This window comes from Penicillium coprophilum (genome assembly GCF_028826855.1).
Source record: "Penicillium coprophilum strain IBT 35676 chromosome Unknown utg000002l_segment0_segment0, whole genome shotgun sequence".
NCBI classification, from domain to species: domain Eukaryota; kingdom Fungi; phylum Ascomycota; class Eurotiomycetes; order Eurotiales; family Aspergillaceae; genus Penicillium; species Penicillium coprophilum.
In genome coordinates, this window is record NW_026622721.1 from 1,434,741 (window position 1) to 1,455,634 (window position 20,894).

Here is a 20,894-nt window from a genome sequence, read left to right on the forward strand (position 1 = left end):
ACGACTGTAACGATACGTTTGAGACTTTTTCATGCTCAACCCTCAAAATCGCAATACTGAACCTAACGACAAAAACCCGAAAAAAGAAGTGATGGGTCTTTCCACTTCTCATTTGGTTGTCAACCCACAGTACATCATCTAGCTGTTAGTTACCTGCCCACGAACCTTGAGCTCGTTGGTCCTGTAACAACAATCACCGTGTGTGTGCCGCTGTTTGACATCCTTTACTCGGCGAAACTAGCATTTTCTCGATGCAAATTTCAGCACTCATTCGTTCACCTTATTTCCTTGTCTTCCAACGGGGGTTTCACCTCGAACAAAACAATCCAAAAGCACAAAAAAAGTTGAAAACAACCGAAACCCCATCTGTGCTGGCAGCAACCAGCAATGATTCGCTATTCTCGCGACCCACGCTCCTTACATCTTTCCTTTTATCTCCTTTTCTCGGCCCTTTTCCAGCCATCCATCCCCTGGATCACATACATGGTACAACGTACCTTTATTATATTATCCTGGGGATGTGGTCCGACTCGACAACGGCCGGCTTTCGAATTACCCGTCACACATGGAAACTACCCTCTGCCTTCATGTTGATCATCCTAAGTCAACATCAATGGCAACGCACCCCCAAAAAGCGAATGTGCAACGATACATATGCAAATACATAGACGAACTGAAACGAAACGAACGCGCATGAATATTGCAGTTGACCAACGACATCCCTGATACGCAAGCGAGGTGTTTGGTTTTCTTTTGCCAGCGGTCCCATTTTCTTCCTAATTCGCATTTCATGATCCCAATCTTGAAGCTCATTTCCCTGGATAATTCTACTTCTCGATCGGTGATCCACGATTTACCCCATGCTTTCGATTCTCGATTTGATTCAGCTCGTGCTCCATGATTCCCCTTGTGGCGAGCCTTATTGGGTTTGCATTCGGACAATCGCGTGTTTTTTTTTTCTCTGGTCATTTCCTTGCCTCTTCTGCGTCCCATGGCGTATGGATGTCTGTCTTTTTTTTCAGAGCCTGTTTTTTTCTGGATCTTTGTGATCTTACTCTGGAGCTTGTGAGAGTTTGGCCGTTTTATCTATTTTCCCCTGATTTATCTTCTTCCGGCGCGGATTATTCTTTTAAAGCAATGGCTTTGCATGATCAAGCTGATCCGCCAATTGAAGTGTCATTTCCATTTTCATCTCTTCTTCATCGGCTGTAGATTATCGATTGCCTGATAACTGGTACCTGTGTTCCTCATCAGATGCCTTATCCTTCCACATATGGCTACGTTTCCTTGAGTTCAAACCGCACTTTGCAGGCATCACTGGCAGCGGATAGATCCCCTACATTCCTCGCTTGCACACATGCTACGAATTGTACATGCTCTTTCTTTACCAGCCTTGGACAACCTTAGGTCTATCCATACTAGCTAGGTAAGCTCTATTTTGTCCATATACGGCTAACTCGTTAACCCTCAAGTCACAATCTAGCAAACGATGAACAATTTGTGAAAGTTCTCGATCACCCGAAATAAGTAAAAGGAACTCAAGATACTTAGATAGTCAATGGATAGCTGGCCTCAATGTAAGAATCAATATCAGATATTACCTACAGATCAGACAAGCACCTCAACAAACAATAGTAAGTCAGAATAGGAGTAACGGGCAACAAGTAACAGGTAACATCAGAAGAAGATGGGGGGTATAAGTTATAAAGATATCTGCAATGAAGGCAATTCGACACAAGAAACAAACCAAAAGAAATTCACCTCTCCAATTTCTTCTTCCGCTCAGCAAGTAGAGCCTCAATCTTCCGAATCTGAAGGGCGAGACCCTTCTTCTCAGCATTGGCAAGAAGCCACTCCTCCATGCCGCGACGAACATGGCGCATGGAATGCAAGACAGGCAGAATGGGCGCAGACGACAGAGCTGCATCGGCTCCATTCTCGCGCTCGATGCGCTGCCAGCGTTCGGCACCGGGGTTCAGCAAGAGATCGAAAACATCAGCCCAGAGTTCGCGGTCCCAGTATCGTTTCAGAGACTCGCGGATGCGATAGGTGCGGGATGATGCGTTTTCGTTATTGCCGTTGATAGGGGTGGATTCGACGTATTTTCCGAATAAAAGGACATGGATCACGCCGGCAATACCATACAAATCGATATGGTGGGTCCAGGGGCGCATCTCGCGGATTTCGTTGCATTCATGCGTACCGGTTTCCCAGTCAGCCATGAATTGGACACCTGGCAAGAAGGCTTGCATGTCGATGCTGCGGCCAAAGTCAATCAAGGCCAGGCCCTTTTCTCGCCAGCCGTGGGAGCCGCTTGGAGAATAATGGATGCTTTCACGGGGATCGAAGGCGGTTCCATCGGCACCAAGGTCGAGGAGGGAGAGGGCCTTGGAGGGTGGTTGATGGGGATTGTGCTCATCTAAGCGGACGAGGCAGTTGTCGGCTTTGATGTCGCCATGGAGGACGCCGTTAGCGTGGAGTGCTTCGACAGTGCGCAATAGCTCAACTGAGAAGAACATTGCTAGGACCTCCTCGAGGCCGCCTTCAGGAGTATGATTGGAGCTAATGGCTTCATTGCGGACGATGTTGACGAGGTCGAGTATGGTGCCTTGCCCTCGATAGTCCTCCACCAGGAAGCTTTCACGTTGGTGGACATGCAATTCATGTGCGCGAACAATGCTTTCTGTGGCACGAGAATAATCCGCAGATTGCCGTAGGCGGCTGTATGCTGTGCGAATCATGTAAAACTCCCATGCACTTGATGGTCCATTTTCGACTTTGACAGCTTCAAAGGCAAACCGGGGATTGTCATAAGCGTTCGAACTTCTCGGCTGGAAAATCTTGCCGCTAGGGCTTGCGCTATCATCGGAGTCGTAGGATTCCAGACTGTCGACACTCTCGGCGAGGTAGACAGGGGCATATGCACCAGCTCCTAGCTCACGCCTGATAATGTAGCTTCTTTCCGCTCCGGGAAACTCGAGGATAGGTGTGTCAAATGCCTCATTCCCGCCACTCTTTGATCGCCTGGTGTTAGTTTTGACGAATTTCTGGATCATCGAAGCAAATTTGCTATCTTCAACATGACTGTGATAACCCGTATACGTCGCAAGTGGCTTTTCCAAGGAATTGAGAATAGTGTTGCGAATGCCCTTATCGGTGGGGTTGCACTGCACATCCTTAATTATTGCTTCGCGTCTGCGTAGCTTGGGTGCGAGTGCCTTGAAGGCCGTAGGGCTGAATGGTACGTCAGCCGTAGACACAAGAGTATTATCTCCATGGTACGGCGTATTTGTTCCCAGTGGACTCGAAAGCAAAAAGTTACCGGCCGGTGATCGAGGCTTCGAGGGCGTTTTCGCGTTATAAATGCTGTTTCGAGCAACCGTCAAAGAAGGAATGGATTCCGTTCGCTCCACGATAGGTGTCATAAAGGGGAGGCGGTTTTGAGCCATGATCGCAGGGTCACGGTAGGTCCCCCATGGAGGAGCATAGTCCTCGGGCATCTCTGGTATAAATCCTTTCCTCTCCGGTGTTCCTTGTGTCGAACTGCTTTCCACTCCATCACTCACGACAGAATGTAATGTGACTTCGGCATTTTCGATATCCGGGATGTCACGATCAGGATTGAACTCTGTCCAATCGCTGCCATCGCCATCAACGCTCTCAGCTCGTGTGGTGTTTGCATAATCGGTGTCATCGTAGGATTTGTGGAACGTTTGGGTCTCTTCGTCTCCAAAGTCGCTCGAAGCCGCTGAGAGGTGCCCTGTACCTGTACTGTCTCCAGTACTGGCGCAGTCGTCATCTTCGTAATCGCTACCGCAGAAGCTATCTGCATCACCTTCGGTTTCTGCCTTCAATGGCTGGTTGAAAATGCCGTAGATCTCATCCGTCGCTGCGCGAGTGTGCATGGTCATGGTCGGTTCCCGAGTACTCTTTCGCCGGACCTTCTTATTATTGGACGGGGAATCAAATTTCATTTTGACTGCACATATGTGAGTTTAGGCTACATCACGGATGAAAGGCTTGTATTACTCACCGGTTTGTGTTTGCGTTGTTTCACCTTTGATCTTGGTGCGGCTCGCCTTGGCGGATTTGCCTCCATGGCCTTCGTCTTGATATTGAGATTGGGTATGATTAGCTGTGGTGAGATTTTGACCTAGATGCTCTGGTAATTCCTCTGGTGAGTGGGGGGTTTGCTAGTAGGGACTCGGTACTGCTAGCATTCCCAGAGATCTGCTGCAAGGGCTCTTTCTGTTGCCGCCAATTTTTGCTCATCCAGCCACGCTTGAGGGCTCTGAGCTCTTCGAAGCTCATCTCATGTGCAGGGTTGGTGCGGTCAGGGTAAACGGATTCCAGGTCGACAAATACACGTTCACGTCGGCCGGTCCGTGGGTTAATGGCTTCCCTTACATGGTGTTGGGGTACCGCTTTGGGTGATATTGGTTCTTTGGAAGGAAGATCTGGATTGGACTGAATACATAAAAAAATACCATAGATTCATGCCAGCAATTAGTCCTGTGATCGTAAATATGTGGAGGTCTGAAGAGGGAATGGACAACCAGGAATGGAAACTCACCTCGTCCCTAAAGATAGCCATCTTTTGTGTTGGCGCTGTTCTCTTCCCTGCCTTCAATGTTTCTCCTGCCCACGGCTTTGCCTCCACTTCATTCTCCTTCTTGCGATCCCGAATTGACCCAATACTTTCCCATCCCTTTGTCGATCCACCCGTTGCGGGACCCGGTGCAGCAGAGTCAGCGTCTGAGAAGATGGCCATCTTGGGTTTTCCGGACTTGGTTTTTGTGGCTCCGCCTGTCCGAGGCAGGGCTCGTGAAGCCTGTGGGTCAGCAGAGGCATCTGATGGCTCGAACGGGTTCATCTTAGTGGCCAGCGCGGGGCGGACAGCTGGCAAAGCAGGCGAGGAGGGCCCAATGTCTTGTGGACGTTGATCATATCGGAATTGAAACTCGTTGTACTTCCGTGCTAATCTTTCAACTGGTCGTGCCTCACGGTCCATACCAAGCCTGTACACCTCGTCGGCCTGGGACCACCGCCCAGCACCCTCTAGCCACCCGGCAAATTCCTCATAGAAAAGAGCCAGACTTTCACCGATCTGATGACGGGCAAGAAATGCAAATGTTTCGCGCGGGGCATCGGAGAACAGTCGAATATAATGAAGCCACAACCGTAGATATCGAGGGTCGTTTTTGTAGTGTGATGATGAAAGGAATGACTTCGTTGCCCGTTCCAATAAGGGAAGAAGACCGGATTCTGCGGTCGCTTGTGCGGAGGGATACGCGTTCAGGGTCCATTTGACATAACGGTCATAAACATCGAGCGGATCGTCCGATTCTCCTATCGACTGCAATTCGCTCTCGTATTCTTGGCGCACGGCGTCATTGATAGTCCTGGTGCCATTTGGCGATGGCGAGGGGATCTTGTCACCGTTGCTACCAGCTGAAAATATCCGGGCGAGTTCTCTGGCTGATCGGCCACCGGGAAGTGATTGGACGTTTTCTTTTTGTGCTTCGATGATATCAAAATCAACCAATTCCTCGGCGGCTGCCATGTTAGCGACGGCGACAGCGACAGATGAGATGAGATCACACAGATCCCAGGTTCCGCCGAAGACCAAATGTTCAACAAAAAGGGCAGGTAACAACTTCGGCGGGGCTGCAAGGAGAATCTTTGGTTATCGATAAACATCACATGACCGTTGCCCCGGGGACAGTCACGTGGCATATCTCCCTTGGGTTCCTTGCGTTATACTCTACTGAAGCATCGGAGCTTAAAAGATCCGATTTCATCTATTCTGCAGGCCCAATTTGCCTTATGACCACAGCCTTCATCTGTATCTGGCCATTTGCTGTCTTTAGAGTGTGTAGAGACCCATCTTGATCCACGAGGCTTGGCAATATCAACTCCGGGTCTTCGATCAGGGTTATCCCCTTAGCTCAAGAGGCTCTACACCGTGACATATTTTTAGTGCTATGTGCTGCCAGGACACCGAGTCGCCAGCGTGCGAAGACTCTAAATCTAAGGTGAACCATAAACGGAACCTCAGCAATGGGACATCCGAGCTCTCGCCACCCAGACGATCCAAACGACAGAAATCCACGACAAATTTGAAAGAACTCTCTTCTCCAGAACCCTCGGAGTCGGAGACTGAAGAATCTACTTCTGCATCAAAAAAAGAGGCCGGCGAGACACCACTCGTTGATACTGGCAAGGATCAAAGAAAGAAGGCTCCAGTTAAGAAGGAGTCCAACGAAGACGTCAAACTTAAAAAGGCGAGAAAGTCTAGGAAAGACCAAGAGCTTGAGAGTATGCCTTTAGCACCGCGCACTAAAGGTCTGCGTATGTTTGTTGGCGCTCATGTCAGTGCTGCAAAAGGTCAGTGTTTTCAGCCTTCCATCGTCTCAGTTCCATAATAACTCGATGCTCATTGACCAGGCGTTTTTAATTCCATACATAATAGTGAGAATATCGGGTGAGTCTGAAGGTCTTCTAATTGGATCTAAGTTTGAAGTCAAGTCTAATTCTGTGATTAGAGGCAATGCATTCGCCTTGTTCTTGAAGTCGCAGCGCAAATGGGAGAATCCAGCTCTTCAGAACGACCATCGGGATCAATTCCGCAAGCTCTGCGCGGAAAAGGGTTATGATGCGTCCAAGTGAATCTCCCCAAGCTGGCTGGACCAGAACGGATTATTAACATCTATTACCCAGACACGTTCTTCCTCATGGCTCATACCTTGTCAATCTGGCCCAGAACGATAAAGCCAAAGCCAAACAAGCATATACCTCCTTCCTGGATGATCTCCGCCGCTGCGAGGCACTTGGAATCACACTTTACAACTTTCAGTGAGTTGACCGCCTGCCAACCATCTCAGCTCATACTAACACACCAAAGCCCCGGAAGTACCAACCAGACACCTCTGCCCGAAGCACTTGCCCGCCTGGCAGAGATGTTAGTGCAAGCCATCACCGAAACCACGACTGTAGTTCCCGTCCTGGAGACGATGTGCGGCCATGGCAACACAATCGGAGGCTCACTGTCCGAATTCCGCGACTTGCTGGCTCTGATTCCGAAAGAGCACCACTCCCGCATCGGCATCTGCGTCGACACTTGCCACAGCTTTGCAGCTGGCTACGATCTAACATCCCCAGCAGGATTCAAAGCTTTCCTTGCCGAATTCGACGAGTTAATCGGAATCAGATTCCTCCGAGCTCTGCACCTCAATGACTCAAAGGCACCGCGTGGAAGCAAGCGCGACCTGCACGCCAATATCGGCACGGGGTTCCTCGGCCTGCGCGCCTTCCACAATGTCATGAACGAGCCGCGGTTTGAAGGGCTACCTATGGTCCTTGAAACGCCTATTGACCGTGTCCCCGGACAGAATGTAGCCAATGGAGACGATGCAGCTGATGGTAGTGAGAGCGAGTCTGGGAAGAAGAAACAGCAAAAGAAGGGCCCCAAGAGACCTGCTGGTGCGGGTGCAGCTGCTGTTCCTGATCCAGGTGTGTGGGCAGATGAGATCAAATTACTCGAGTCACTGATTGGTATGGACCCTGAGGGCGAAGAGTTCCTGGCTCTTGAGGCTCGGCTTTCGGAGGAGGGTCGTGCGGAGCGTGAGAAACACCAGGATCAGTATGAGCGTAAACTTGAGGCAGATGAGAAAAAGAAAGCGAAGGGACCAGGAAAGGCCAAGGGACAGAAGAGTCTGATGGACATGATGAAAAGTGGCGCTGCAAAGAAGTAGTCTTCTTAAGCTCAGATGAAAGGCTTGACAGTGCGTTAGGGACCTTGGGAATGATGCTTGCTGTGTAATTTCTACATTATTCCTCAGACTAAATGGATAACCAAAGAATTCCTAGACTTGAGGTATCTGCTGAAAGTAGGAAATTCAATTGATGGTATCTGTTAAGCCAAAGCCAAAATCAAAACAACCCCCTTCATGCAAACAGAAATAATAAATTGTGTTCTGGTCAATTCAGAGTTCGACCAATTCATATCTGTGAGGATAGACATGTGATTCCAAGAGCCACAGGTTCTCTTCGAGTAGGTCACAGACCCTCCAACATCGAAGAGACCGGGGACAAAAAAAAGATGACCACATGCATGTGCAATATAGGTAGATCAAGATAAGAGAGGAGTAGTTAAAGAATGAGTGTGAAATGCTAGTGCTGGGTGAATTTTTGGTTCCGAATGGGCGAAACAGACGAGCTCGATTGCACAACAGGCGAAGCTTCGTGATCAGGGACATGTAAGTGGATGAGCCCTGCCTCGGCCATTGTGGTGATCGTCGCAGGTGCTGATCTTAGAGGAGAAGGAGGCCCATCATCTTCAATAATGGTAGAAGTCGAGATTGAGAGGCCGCGCCTGGCACCACTAGCGCGCACTCGGAATGAGCGTCGCTGGTCGCCGGCTGACGATGACTGGTGATCATTCCTGAAGTGACTGCCCGGCGCAGGGCTAATGATGCTAGAGTCCTGATGGGCGACTCGGCGATAATCTCCTGGGTCGCCACTGCTATGCTCACCTTCATCGGTTTCAGATGAAGGACTCGACTCGCGACTCGATGAATCGTTTTCCGGTAGCTCGCTGCGCATTCCTGCAATCTTCATGTAATTGTACGCTGCGATACTGCTGATAGTGATGACCAAACCGGTCACATTAACCGTTGTGAGTTTATCGTGGAAGATAATGCCCGCAGCACTGATTGTTACTACCTCCTTGAAGATACCGCAGATACTCAATGTGACAACCGAGGAACGCTTCAGAAGCGCAAACTCAGAGGAAATCATGCAGAATGCAAGCACTCCGGGAAAGATCAGAAGGAACGAGCCAAATACGTCCCCATGCTTGCTGGCGAGCGCGAGATATCCTCGGTAAATCTCATGAGGACCCTCGATAGATAACGCTATAGTGATAAGCGAAAGGAACATGATAGGAGTTAGGAGAAAGAGAGTTGAGAATGGATTTGAAGTAGCCGGATGGCGAAGCAAAAGAATTTGTGTCAGACCCCATCGGAAGCCCGAAAAGAATGCAGATGCAATGACGAGGGCGAAGCCAAGTGCATTGAAAGCCGTCTCCCCAGCTACCATCATCACGACTCCTATTGTCATTGTGGCAATGATGATGATTAGTTTCATCGAAGGTGTTTCAAGTCGGAAGAGAAATGCGAATAATAGGACGAAAGCAAGTGCAGACGATTTGCACATGGTTAAGAAAGTAAGAGAAATGAACTTCAAGGACATATTTCCGAGACCGACGTCAAGCGAGGTTGCTGCACCACACGGAACAAGGCGAGTGAAGTAGAATAATTTGGATACGAGGGGCTGTGGTTGCTCAGGGCCATCGATGGGAGATGTAGCCGCAGAACCTGTCGATTGTTTCGGACGGAGCGATGGGAATATCCAGAGTATTACAACGGAGAGGCAGAATTGGACAGCCATGTGTAAGCTCGTCGTGAAAAGAGGAAAAGGGAAGACGACATCGTTCTCCGAAAACATCCATTTGTTGTACTGCGAAAATAACAATTGTTAGTCCCTTCTCAACGCGGCAATACCACTGTAACGAGCCACTCACTATAGAAATGGACAACGAGAAGAAATACCACAGTAGGATCAGCCCGCCATTAATTAGCAGGTTCTTGACAATGTTTCTGTCTGACAGAATCTCGCGAATAGAACCCTGGCCCTTGACATCTGCGATTCGAGCATCCAACCTGCGGCGCTGCTTTCGCCGTCGACGTCGCTGACGTTTTTGATGTGTTGTGAGTCCCGTTTCTTCGTCATATTGATCATCATCCGAACTCATCGGGTCCAGCTCCAGAGTCTCTGCAGCGGATAAAATATCGGAGGCATCTGTGTCTTCGGCAGCGGTCAAAGCTTCTTGCTCTTCGCGTTTGTGATTTCCTCCATCTCCATGCGACCTGAGTGCGTCATCTCTGCGCTCTGTCAAAACCGGTTGTGAGGCTCTCCCTGCCCCGGCAAGCATGGAGCTTCGCCGACGATGGTGGGCGCCAGCCGAGAGCCCCATCCTAATAACTGAGACAGTTATGTAGAAAAGAAAAGATCGAAACCAAGATGTATCTCCATTAACGTGGACGGAATAAGTGTGTCACACGAGCACGAGGGCGAAAAAGCCTTGGGAAGTTGGCAGGGGAATATGCTGACAAATAATGAGAGGAATATTTGAATATCAAAAGTTGAAAGGCTCAGAGAATAAAACAATAAAATGAAAATCAAAAGGAATGAGAATGAGAGAGAAATCCCCAAAGGAATTGGGCAAAACTTGGAAATTGAAGGGCGGTGATGCTCATCTCAGGTCTCTCCTTTCTCCTTTCTCACCAATCCCTCTCATTGGTTACACATTTTATATCTCCACTATCCGGTCGATCCGGGGTCAAGGGGAAAAAAACAACATTTCGATATTTTCGTACTTCCAATATTGACAGGTTTCAATGGTTTGAGAGGTCTGAGAGGTGGTTTGGGGTGTCAATTCTCATTGGTGGACTGAAACCTCCGGCTTCAACTTCGAGCTGTAGATCAAAACCAATCCTGAATCATTTTACTCACCTCGATGGCCTTAGATTGAAGACGGATTGTTGACAGAAAAGTCCGGTCTTTCAGCCTCAATATGCGTTTATTTGAAAAATGACAATCTGTCTTGGGTCGAGCTCATCAAGTTCATCTCTCATGAAGAAGCACTAAACCCATCTGGCATAGCCATGACCTCAGATCCATTATCATCATCATGTCGTGGTGTCTCCTACCAGTTCCGGCTACAATATATGTCGGAGGATACGGATGGTGAGTGATAATGGGGGCATTGCATTTACCTCTCTGCTTTCATTTCTTTCCCTTTTCCTTCTTCTCTTCTTTTCCATTTTCTTTGGGTTGATGCTGGAAAACGGCATTTGATCTTCATCAAAACTTTCATCGATATTCTGAAATTTGCATCGGACTTCTTAAATATTTTCTTCAAGTTGCAATCATGAGTGAACCTGCGTACAATGCCATTGAGGACTACGGCTTGATCGGGGACATGCACACCTGTGCCCTGATCAGCAAGGCCGGTAGTTTGGATTACATGTGTTGGCCAGTCTTTGACTCTCCTACCGTTTTCTGTCGTCTGCTGGATGACAAGAAAGGAGGCTTCTTCTCTGTGAAACCCCACAAGACGGTGGTAGATGCTCACAGCAAGCAGCGGTATCTTCCATACTCGAACCTGCTTGAAACCAGGTGGACCAACGAGGATGGCGTCGCCACATTGCTTGATTACTTCCCCGTCACACCTAAAAGGCTGCACAGTCGTCCCGTTTGTTGTCGGGATACTGTCCTTGTAATGAACCGGGGACCAATCGCTTCAAGTCGGGATTGCAGCACTCGGGCCTGATCAGAAAGCTAGAGTGTAGTCGTGGCTCGATGGAATTGCAAGTGCAGCTGTTCCCGGCTTTTAATTATGCGCGAGAGTCGCACAACACTCGGGCAAAGCTGGATGATGACATGTCCAAACACCGGCTGCAGACTGTCCACTTCGAGAGTGAGACAGAGCGGCTGCAACTCGAGATCTTTGCCGATTCACGGGAGCCAGATAAGCTTGGTTTTCCCTCGGCGTCTTTGAAACTGGAAGAACGTGATGGCCTCCGTGGCCGCGGATTGGTGGCCTGGATCCGCCTGTCGGAGGGTCAGACCGTTCATCTGGTGTTGCACAGCCCCGAGAAAGCTGTCCCCAGCTCGGCCACCATGGCAGCTTACCTCATGAAAATGGAGGAGGAAACTTCCGACTACTGGACCGACTGGACACGCAAGTGTGCCTTCCGTGGTCATTACCGAGAGACCGTTGAACGCAGTCTCTTAATTCTGAAGCTGTTGACCTACAAACCGACGGGTGCAATTGTTGCGGCGCCCACCTTCTCGCTTCCGGAAAATGTCGGAGGCGCCAGAAACTGGGATTATCGATACTCCTGGGTGCGTGACACAGCCTTCACGCTATATGTCTTTCTCAAAATGGGGTATAGCCAAGAGGCGGAATCGTATGTCAACTTCATCTTCGAGCGGGTCTTCCCACATGCTTCCCAAGACCTTGATCCTAACAGCAAGAAGCCATTCTTGCCGCTGATGTTCACTATTCGGGGCGAGTACGACATTCCCGAGGTGGAACTGGACCACCTCGATGGGTACAAAGGCAGCAAGCCTGTTCGCATCGGCAATGCTGCGGTCTTCCACACGCAGCTAGACATATACGGCGAATTGTTGGACAGTATCTACCTGTACAACAAGCACGGAAACCCCATCACCTATGATCAATGGAACTCTATCCGGCGCATGATCAACTACGTCGTCGGGGTTCGGAACCTGAAGGACATGTCCATTTGGGAATCGCGTGGGCAGATCCAAAACTTTATTTACTCGAAGATCATGATGTGGGTGGCCCTGGATCGCGGTATTCGCCTTGCGGAGAAGCGTGCTAGCCTGCCATGCCCGGATCGATTTGATTGGATTAGGGTCCGTGACGAGATGTACGACGAAATCATGACCAAGGGATACAACGAAGAGCGTGGCCATTTCTGCCAGAGTTATGAGAGTCGCGAGGTCCTAGATGCATCCATCTTGATTGCCCCCTTGGTCTTCTTCGTTGCACCCAATGATCCGCGATTCATCAGCACGCTGAAGAGGATTTTACAAAGCCCCGAGAAGGAGGGCCTGTCCAGCGCTAAGATGGTGTTCCGATATGACCACACGAAAGCCAATGATGGTATGTACCCATTGTGTCTCTAGAGCCTTGGAGTTATTCATGCTCTAGAACAAGTGCTAATACTCATGTTGTACAGGTATGACAGGAGGCGAGGGGGCTTTCATCATGGTAACCTTCTGGCTTGTGGAAGCTATGGCTCGTGTAAGTTTTATGAAACGATACTCACCAAACAAAAAAAACATTGAAATATGCTGACCTGGACGAACCGGAAATCTAGGCTGCCAAATACGATGTGCCCATTCCAAACATCTGGAAACTTGCGCTTTCGCACTTTGATAACATCCTGTCATACGCGAATCACCTGGGCATGTTTTCTGAAGAAGTAGCCATATCTGGTGAGCAGATGGGAAACTCCCCACAAGCTTTCAGTCACCTAGCCTGTATTAGCGCTGCAATCAATCTGGGAAGAAGTGGACGAGTCGGTGGTGACTAGAAGTTATTCCTTGCCCAAATCGGTTGCGGCTATAGACTGACTACGATACTTTTTGTTGTCCTGAAAAAAATTGTCTGATGCGATCTATAATTTCTGCTTTCAGTTAAAAAACAAAATACAAATTGTTCACTGTGGTTATTTTGGTCTCAATTCACCGTCCCTAATCTGTGTATTCGAAGAAATTGTAACATAAAATCAACCTCTAGTCAACTCTGAGTAGCATTGGTCTACCGAATATCCTGGTGAACATAACTTTACATATTGAAAAGAGATATTTATATATAATATCAATCCATCTATAGTCAATCTGGCCAATATAGCTAGGTAATTTAGCTTATATGGCCAATAGTTAGTTAGTTATAACGTAATTCACTACCGAGTGGCCACTACCACCGAGTGGCCACCCCCACCCAAAACACGTCAATTAATTCAATCCCTTCCTTTTCAACCACCCACTATGCCACCAATACGCTCTCAAAGCTCAAAAAAATCAATAGAGCAAGAGGGTAGAATCTTATTAGCTATCCAGGCTATTAAAAATGAAGATATCGGCTCTATTGCTCTTGCTGCAAGCACTTTCAATGTCCCACGTACAACTCTCCGCCGCCGAATTAGTGGAATACAACACCGCGTAACTTCACGCGCCAATTGCTCGAAATTGACTGAAACTGAAGAGGAGTCTCTTCAAAAATGGATTATTTCTATGGATTTACGTGGATCTACACCCCGGCCTTCTTCTGTACGAGAAATAGCGAATCTTTTACTCGAAAAGCGCGGAACCACCCTAGTTATTTCGGTCGGCTAAAATTGGGTTACAAAATTTATAAAACGGCACCCTAACCTATCCTCCCGGTTCTCGAGACGCTATAATTACGAACGTGCGAAATACGAGGACCCAAAAATCATTAGAGAATAGTTTAATCTGGTACAAAAATCAATTATTCAATATAGAATCGATCCCGACGATATCTATAACTTTGATAAGACTGGTTTTGCGATAGGATTGATAGTAACTGTAAGAGTTATTATATAGAGTGAATACTATGGTCGGCGCTCACTTTTATAACCTAGAAATCGCGAGTGGGTAATAGCTATTAAGTGTATAAATACTTCGGGGTAGGCACTTCCTCTATATATGATTTTTAAAGGTAAAGTCTATATTGAATCTTGGTTCAATAGCCTTCTAAGTGACTAGAGATTTGAAGTTAGTCCTAACGGTTGGACTTCTAATGAAATTGGACTTTGTTGGCTTGAAAAGCTCTTTATTCCAATGACTTCTTCGCGTATAAAGGGGAGATATCGGCTCCTAGTACTCGATGGTTATAGAAGCTATTTAACCCCAAAATTCGACTAAATCTGTGAAAAAAATCAGATTATACCAATCTATATACCTCCGCACTCCTCTTACCTTTTACAGCCTCTCGATATTGGCTGTTTTGCGGTTCTAAAACGTGTGTATAGTCGGCTGGTTGAATCAAAAATGCGGGTTGGGATAAATCATATCGATAAACTTAACTTCCTCGAAGCGTACCCCTTGCACGAATTAAAGCTTTTAAATCAGAGACTATTAGAAATAGCTTCGGAGTAGCCGGTTTAGTACTATTTATGCCCGACCGAGTGATTTCAAAGCTTGATATTCGGCTTCGAACCCTAACCCCCCCCTAGCTAGGGCAGTGATTTAAGCCGGAATTTTACCCCAAAAACACCCTTTACAGAGAAAGAATTACGTCGATAGGCTTCGTTAATCAAAGCTTTACTTCGTATAAGGTCTCGCAGCCCACTAAGTCTATTAGATCGTGCATTAAACCAGCTTGTAAAAGGCTTCCGCCTCATAATGCAAGGTGCTATCTTACTCGCCAAAGAAAACTAGGAATTACGCGCCGAAAATAAGAAGTAGAAACAAAAGCGTACTCGATCCCGAAGGCAGATACCTACCGAAGGAGGCCTCTCGGTTCAAGAAGCTTCTCAATTGATTACTGGGATAGTGGAAGCAGTGGAAGCACCTATACCCCCGCCGCAAATAAGCGACTCGCCGGCTTTACAGCCACGTACACGGGCTCCACCAAGGTGTAGTGGGTGTGGAAAAATAGGGCATACAATTAATAGGTGTATAGGTAGATAGATGATTTTACTATATTTAATTTAATGGCGTTTTGGTGGTGTTATATGCATTTAAATTTAATATGTAGGTTTTGGGGTGGCCACTCGGTAGTGAATTACGTTATGGATGATCCCAAGAATGATTATGTAATGATCCAGATGATCACCCGGGAGCTCCAGGGTGCCTGGGTGGCTACGGATACCCCAGATTCCCTTTATTATCAGCTTTGGCTGTCTTTGTTCGAACAAACATATTCGAACACAGGAACTGCTGGAGCGTGCTTCTCTTCAGCTTCTTGCTGGAGATGTTTTTCGTCAACCTATCGTGCCTTACTACCCCCGCAATCTTACTGGAATCCCCACTCTAATGGCAGGCGCCGGTTTGGATTGGGCTGATAGGCCTAATGCCGATCTCGGGTTGTCATCGGATGAAGAGGACCTTATTTCCAGCCCAAGCACTGCTTCAAGGGAGCTTGAAGGCGTTGCCAAGCAAAATCTAACCCTGGCTTTGGGGAAATTGCGCTTGGAGCAAGAGGACTTGAATCGGTCCTCTGAACAGGACGCGACCCCAATAACTCCCCACAGGGAAGGTCCAAATCAACCCCCCTAGAAGTGAAAATGACCAACCCTCTGCAGCTCTTGGACTTACCTTTGGACATTTTGAAGGAGATCATCAAAGAGGTAACAAAGCTCTTCCCCGCAGATCTTGTGAATAGATAGCTTACAGCTTTGGGGTAAAATAGGTGACCCATACGACTGACCTGACCTCACTCGCTCTCACATGCTCCGCTCTTCATTCCCTAGCTATCCCGCACATGTACTCCCGTTTCGATATCGTCTGGCCCGAGTCGCTAAACCCATCAACGGATGACTACTCGGGGGTAGATGCTCTGTCCTATGGTCTTTCTACATTGGTCATGGGCGAGGATGTATTTAATCGGATGCCGCTGTTTCCGTCTGACCAAGCCAAACATAGCTGTGTGAACTGTGGTTGCGATTACCTTCACCGTCAGCTTGACTCGAACCCTGGCGACAACGAAGTTCGCTTCCGGTCGCGACGAGGCAACCATTATGCTCAGTATACCCGCACATTCTCCATTGGAAATGGCCCGCTCAGCTGGGTACAAGAATACTCGGTGACCAAAGAAGTGGGTAAGATGTTAGGGACACTGGTCGCTTTAGCAGTTGCACGGATGGTGAACCTCGAAGCCTTTGTTTGGGACATGCCGACTGGAGTAGTCCGTGAAATTTGGCTGGCGCTTGCGTCGTTGGCAGATCGACCAGGGCATGATTGTCGCCTGGAGCGCATCTGGGTGCGCTGGCATGACAATTCGGAGAATGCTTTACGCAATTCGTCGGCAGCGGCAACGAGGCTCTTCCAGAAATACAAACACGTGGAACATCCTTCCTTGTCAGTACTGCCTCCACTCAAGAGCGTGGCTGTTCTTGACATAGATGAACCCGCTTATGTAGAGGAGCTGGCACTTCTTATTGAGAGGTCACGTCGCCGCCTATCTGAACTCCGAATTGGTATTGCCGAAAAGGCCCATATGAGCACATGGCTTCTGTGCGGGAAGGACTCGGATGGCTCAGCGGATTGGCCTAGAGCTGATGGTGTACTTGGCATCTTGACACAGCGGCCCCTTGACAAAAAGCAGGACAAGATTATAATCGCCTCCCTTGAAGAGAAATCGATATCATCTGATGGTTCAATAAAGAAATCACAAAACGCTACCGAAAATGCAGATACCTTGACTCCGAATGGCGCGCAGCAGCCTCCCAGCACAACTAAGGACAAAAAGCCAACACCAAGCTCTGGTTTGCCCAATCGGAATGCTCACTCACCATTACCTTCTTATAAATCTGACTATGACATGCTTTATCTCAAAGTCCTTGAGCTGGAGCGCGTGCCCCTTTCTGTACAAACACTATTGCCGGCTGTTGACTGGACTGGATTGACTACTCTTACCATCATGCGATGCGAGGATCATGAAAAGCTCTGGAGGGCTCTCCGTCGAAAGTATGCTCCCCCTGCGATGCCAGCAAAACGTCCCCAGGACCCAGAGCGTCGAGCAAACGCCAGCTCAGTTGAATACTCACTTAATCTGAGACATATTCGCACGGATACGGTTTCACCTTATCTTATACTGTTTATCAAGGATGCGCTGGCTCCGAATACTTTGGAGAGTGTTTATTTGCATGAAGCCCCAGGTCACGAATCTGCTGTGCAGATCGACGCTATTTACAGGCACATTCTGCGGAAGCACAGGCAGAGTCTCCGAAAGGTTCTAATTGATGCCACTGACCGTATCATTGGTGCGGGATATTCAAGTACACGATGGCACAAGTGGATGTTCAACCATGACATGGTGTCATTTGTCACGAGTGGAAAGATGCCGCAGTTGAAAGAGCTGGGAATGGCGATGCACTATCGTGATTGGGTAAGAGAATGACCCCCGACATTGAGTCTTTTGCCCAGACTTTTGGAGCTTGTGCTAATGATGAGTCCGTAGCACTTCTTCCTCCAGAGATTGCCGAACATGCCCCAGCTTCGTGCTTTGTATCTACCACACATTCACCATACTGTTCATCGCGACTTGAAAGAGCTTGCGCTGCAGGTTTTGGATATTGTCAGCATACGTCCAGACCTGAAGATCGCCTACATTGGTCTTCACATCAAATGCTACCAAATCCTTGAAGCAAGACATGACGATAACCCACTAGACTTCGACGACAACCCCGCGATTGATCATTCCCCGACGCATAGCGAAGATGAGAATGAAGGGTGGGCCAACCCCAACCACGAATCAGAAGAAGACAGCGATGATTCCGACGGTGCTTCGGGGGCAGCTGACACAGACCTCCTTTCCAGTGATCCGGACGACTATGACACCGAACCGGACGAAGAACAGGGTGCTTCACGGATTCGATACCGGCTACAGGAGATTTTATTTTATGACGAAAAGGTATCCATTTTCAAGGCGCGCCACGGTGTTTTGTGATCTTATGGCTTGCATTCTCTATGCGCAGGATTCTGGACCATTTGCGGCGTTCAAGGGGGAACAGAGTACACGAGATACCATGGCTGTTTTAGCTTAGCACTAAGGTTGTTTGCTATGGAATGACATGTTTTCTTTTCTCGAGTCAAGATTGTATTGAGTAGGCTACTCTGAAGCTCAAATTGGTAGCGTGTGGGGATTTTGTATTAAAGTTGTTCTTCCCTGAGAGGTGTAGTCAAGAGGGAGCTCACAGGATCGATCTCCCTCTCTCCCACTGTCCGCTTTTCTACCGGAACTGTATACTCAAAACTCAGAAATCGCCGCTGATTATCGTGAGGATTATGGAGATGGACGTATATCTTCAATTCCCCTATATAGGGTGTGGTTTCTAAAGGATATACTAGATGATCTACCATCTATTTAGTGTATTGAGAAGCTCTCTTTTCCAAACTATAGTCTATCCTAAGGCGCTTGTCATCAAATCTGGACTGCTATAGTGTAGACTTTCGTTTAACATTGTATGAATATTGTTGAATTGAAGCTTAATCTGAAAGAATTTATCTGGCTAGACCAACTAGAGTATATATAAATACGTCGCGAAGGTGAGCTATACTCTTTTTATTGTTAACTTCCACTCACTAAGAACTATAAATCGCTATATTCTCTGATTGGCTCTATCCTAAAAAGCCTTAGAATACAACTCTATTAAGGGTATACTAATGCCCTATAGATATCAATTATATCCCCACTCAATATTATCCCTCCTAGGGTAATATTATAAGCTCTAATTTACAAGATCTGAGTATTCACCTCTAGCACTCAAAGTCAGAGTACACCGCTATCATATATAACCTCTACCTAGTGTTCTTTAGATAAGAAAGACTAGCCTAAACTAGGGTATTTACACCTAACCTAGCCCTAACTAGAGACACCGGAGCTTATTTATACCACCTTAACTTCCTATATGTTAGGACCACCAGCGTGGCAGCATAGATCCACGTGACCCCCGCACAAACTTAGGTAGTCACCTCGTACCATAATAATGAATCATCCTTACCATACTAACTTTGCGTACCAGATTGGTAGCACGTCAAGGTTAAGATCTCAGCGGGTCCTCCTGAGCCAGAAGAAGTAATTTTCAAGATGGAAAACCTTTCCGAAGCGTGTCTAACCCAGGACCACGCTAAGAAAGGGCCTCTCTCCGAGGGCCTGGCCGGCCCGACAACCCGGCCAAACGTATAGAGCAGCGTTAAATATGTTAACTCGATACCGCTATTAGGTTAGCCTATTAGCTTTAAAGCTATATCGAACTACGTAACGCTAACTTTGACTAGTTCGATTTAGACACTCTTAATAGAATTAAACACTTACTTACTTAGTACCTATACCCCTACCTTCCGAAAGCGGAAGATCTATACCCTTAAGATTAGCCTATCTATAGGCTAGTGTTAAATAAAGCTATAACCGACTTCCTTAAACTTATAGTATTTATATTGCCCCTAGTAGAGCTAATAGCCACTAATCTATCTAAACTACTAGGAAGAAAGGTTATAAAGTCTAAGGCTAAACCTAAATTAAAGTAACTTTCTATATCTCTATCTAATAGCTCTTCCCCACTAATATATTATCCTAGCGAAGGGTAATAAAGTCTTAGTAAGGAATAAAGCCTAAGCGAAGTATAAAGCCTTAGCGAACTATAGGATCTTAGTGAGGAACGAAGATAGGATAAGACCTACTAAGTAATATACTAAGTATAAACTAGGTTAGCTATACCTATAGTAGTAGTATACACTCTAGAATATATAGAGTAGTATACTATACCTATTGTGGTAGGACCTATATATATCGTGGTAGAACCTACGTATCTAGCGCTAATAACCCTAAAGCGATATAGATAACTAGTAACGCTATCGACTATAAAGCCTATATATATATAAGTAAGGTAAGTGAGTATATCTCTATAACTATACTTTATAAGGACTATAGAGGCGATAATAACTATACTAAGTTTAGGGAATAGAGGCTCCTTAAGAGACCCTACCCTAGCTAGTCTTAACTTAGAGTAAAGAAATATTATAGCGGAAATAATCTATAAGGCGGTAGTAGCCGCCTTTATAGCTAATCTAAGAAATATATTATATAGAATATAAGGACCCTCTAGACCACTAGGTCTAACTAGCCTACCTAGGCCTATAGGACCCCCTAGATATAACATAGAATTAACCTTATAGGATATATCCTAGAAGCTTACTAAGATTAGGTATTTTAACCTAGACCTAAAAGCTACGTTAACTATTAAATTTATTAACTATACTAACCACTATACTAATATATACGCCTAGATCGACTATATAAAGGATATCTATAAGCTAAAATCCGAGGATATAGTAAGGTTATATATAAGCTACTCCCTTAAGAATAGAGTAACTAATTAGTATAACTCTAAGTTAATAGAATTCGAAAAGGACACACTATATATACTCCCACTTAAAGAGGGTTAGTATAAATAGCTACTCTAACGTTAGAAGCCTCCCCTAGGAGAAGCCCTACGTACTATAGATTCTATAAAATACTCTTAGGATAATATATAAGCCGTAAAGGAACC

The 20,894-nt window shown here is 46.9% G+C and overlaps 6 protein-coding genes across 6 annotated transcripts; 4 read left to right on the top strand and 2 right to left on the bottom strand.

Moving 5' to 3' along the window:
- Positions 1-31: 31 nt before the first annotated feature.
- N7500_001950 (uncharacterized protein) lies at positions 32-348 on the top strand (the record flags this gene model as incomplete). Its single annotated transcript, XM_056673096.1, has 2 exons — positions 32-129; positions 150-348. The coding sequence occupies 2 exons, from the start codon at positions 32-34 to the stop codon at positions 346-348; spliced, it is 297 nt and encodes a 98-aa protein (XP_056536615.1).
- Positions 349-1,757: 1,409 nt separating this feature from the next.
- On the bottom strand, positions 1,758-5,563 carry N7500_001951 (putative checkpoint protein kinase (SldA); the record flags this gene model as incomplete). Its single annotated transcript, XM_056673097.1, has 4 exons — positions 1,758-3,979; positions 4,034-4,174; positions 4,212-4,467; positions 4,574-5,563. 4 exons carry the CDS (start codon positions 5,561-5,563, stop codon positions 1,758-1,760), a joined length of 3,609 nt encoding a protein of 1,202 aa, XP_056536616.1.
- A 421-nt stretch (positions 5,564-5,984) lies between these two features.
- N7500_001952 (DNA-(apurinic or apyrimidinic site) lyase APN1) lies at positions 5,985-7,754 on the top strand (the record flags this gene model as incomplete). Its single annotated transcript, XM_056673098.1, has 4 exons — positions 5,985-6,387; positions 6,473-6,665; positions 6,721-6,855; positions 6,905-7,754. The coding sequence occupies 4 exons, from the start codon at positions 5,985-5,987 to the stop codon at positions 7,752-7,754; spliced, it is 1,581 nt and encodes a 526-aa protein (XP_056536617.1).
- Positions 7,755-8,172: 418 nt separating this feature from the next.
- Positions 8,173-10,036, bottom strand: N7500_001953 (putative nucleotide-sugar transporter; the record flags this gene model as incomplete). Its single annotated transcript, XM_056673099.1, has 2 exons — positions 8,173-9,519; positions 9,584-10,036. 2 exons carry the CDS (start codon positions 10,034-10,036, stop codon positions 8,173-8,175), a joined length of 1,800 nt encoding a protein of 599 aa, XP_056536618.1.
- Positions 10,037-10,993: 957 nt separating this feature from the next.
- On the top strand, positions 10,994-13,190 carry N7500_001954 (glycoside hydrolase family 15 protein; the record flags this gene model as incomplete). The annotated part of the gene is made up of 4 exons (XM_056673100.1): positions 10,994-11,317; positions 11,371-12,757; positions 12,834-12,898; positions 12,975-13,190. The coding sequence occupies 4 exons, from the start codon at positions 10,994-10,996 to the stop codon at positions 13,188-13,190; spliced, it is 1,992 nt and encodes a 663-aa protein (XP_056536619.1).
- Positions 13,191-16,105: 2,915 nt separating this feature from the next.
- Positions 16,106-18,292, top strand: N7500_001955 (uncharacterized protein; the record flags this gene model as incomplete). Its single annotated transcript, XM_056673101.1, has 2 exons — positions 16,106-17,731; positions 17,804-18,292. 2 exons carry the CDS (start codon positions 16,106-16,108, stop codon positions 18,290-18,292), a joined length of 2,115 nt encoding a protein of 704 aa, XP_056536620.1.
- Positions 18,293-20,894: the final 2,602 nt, after the last annotated feature.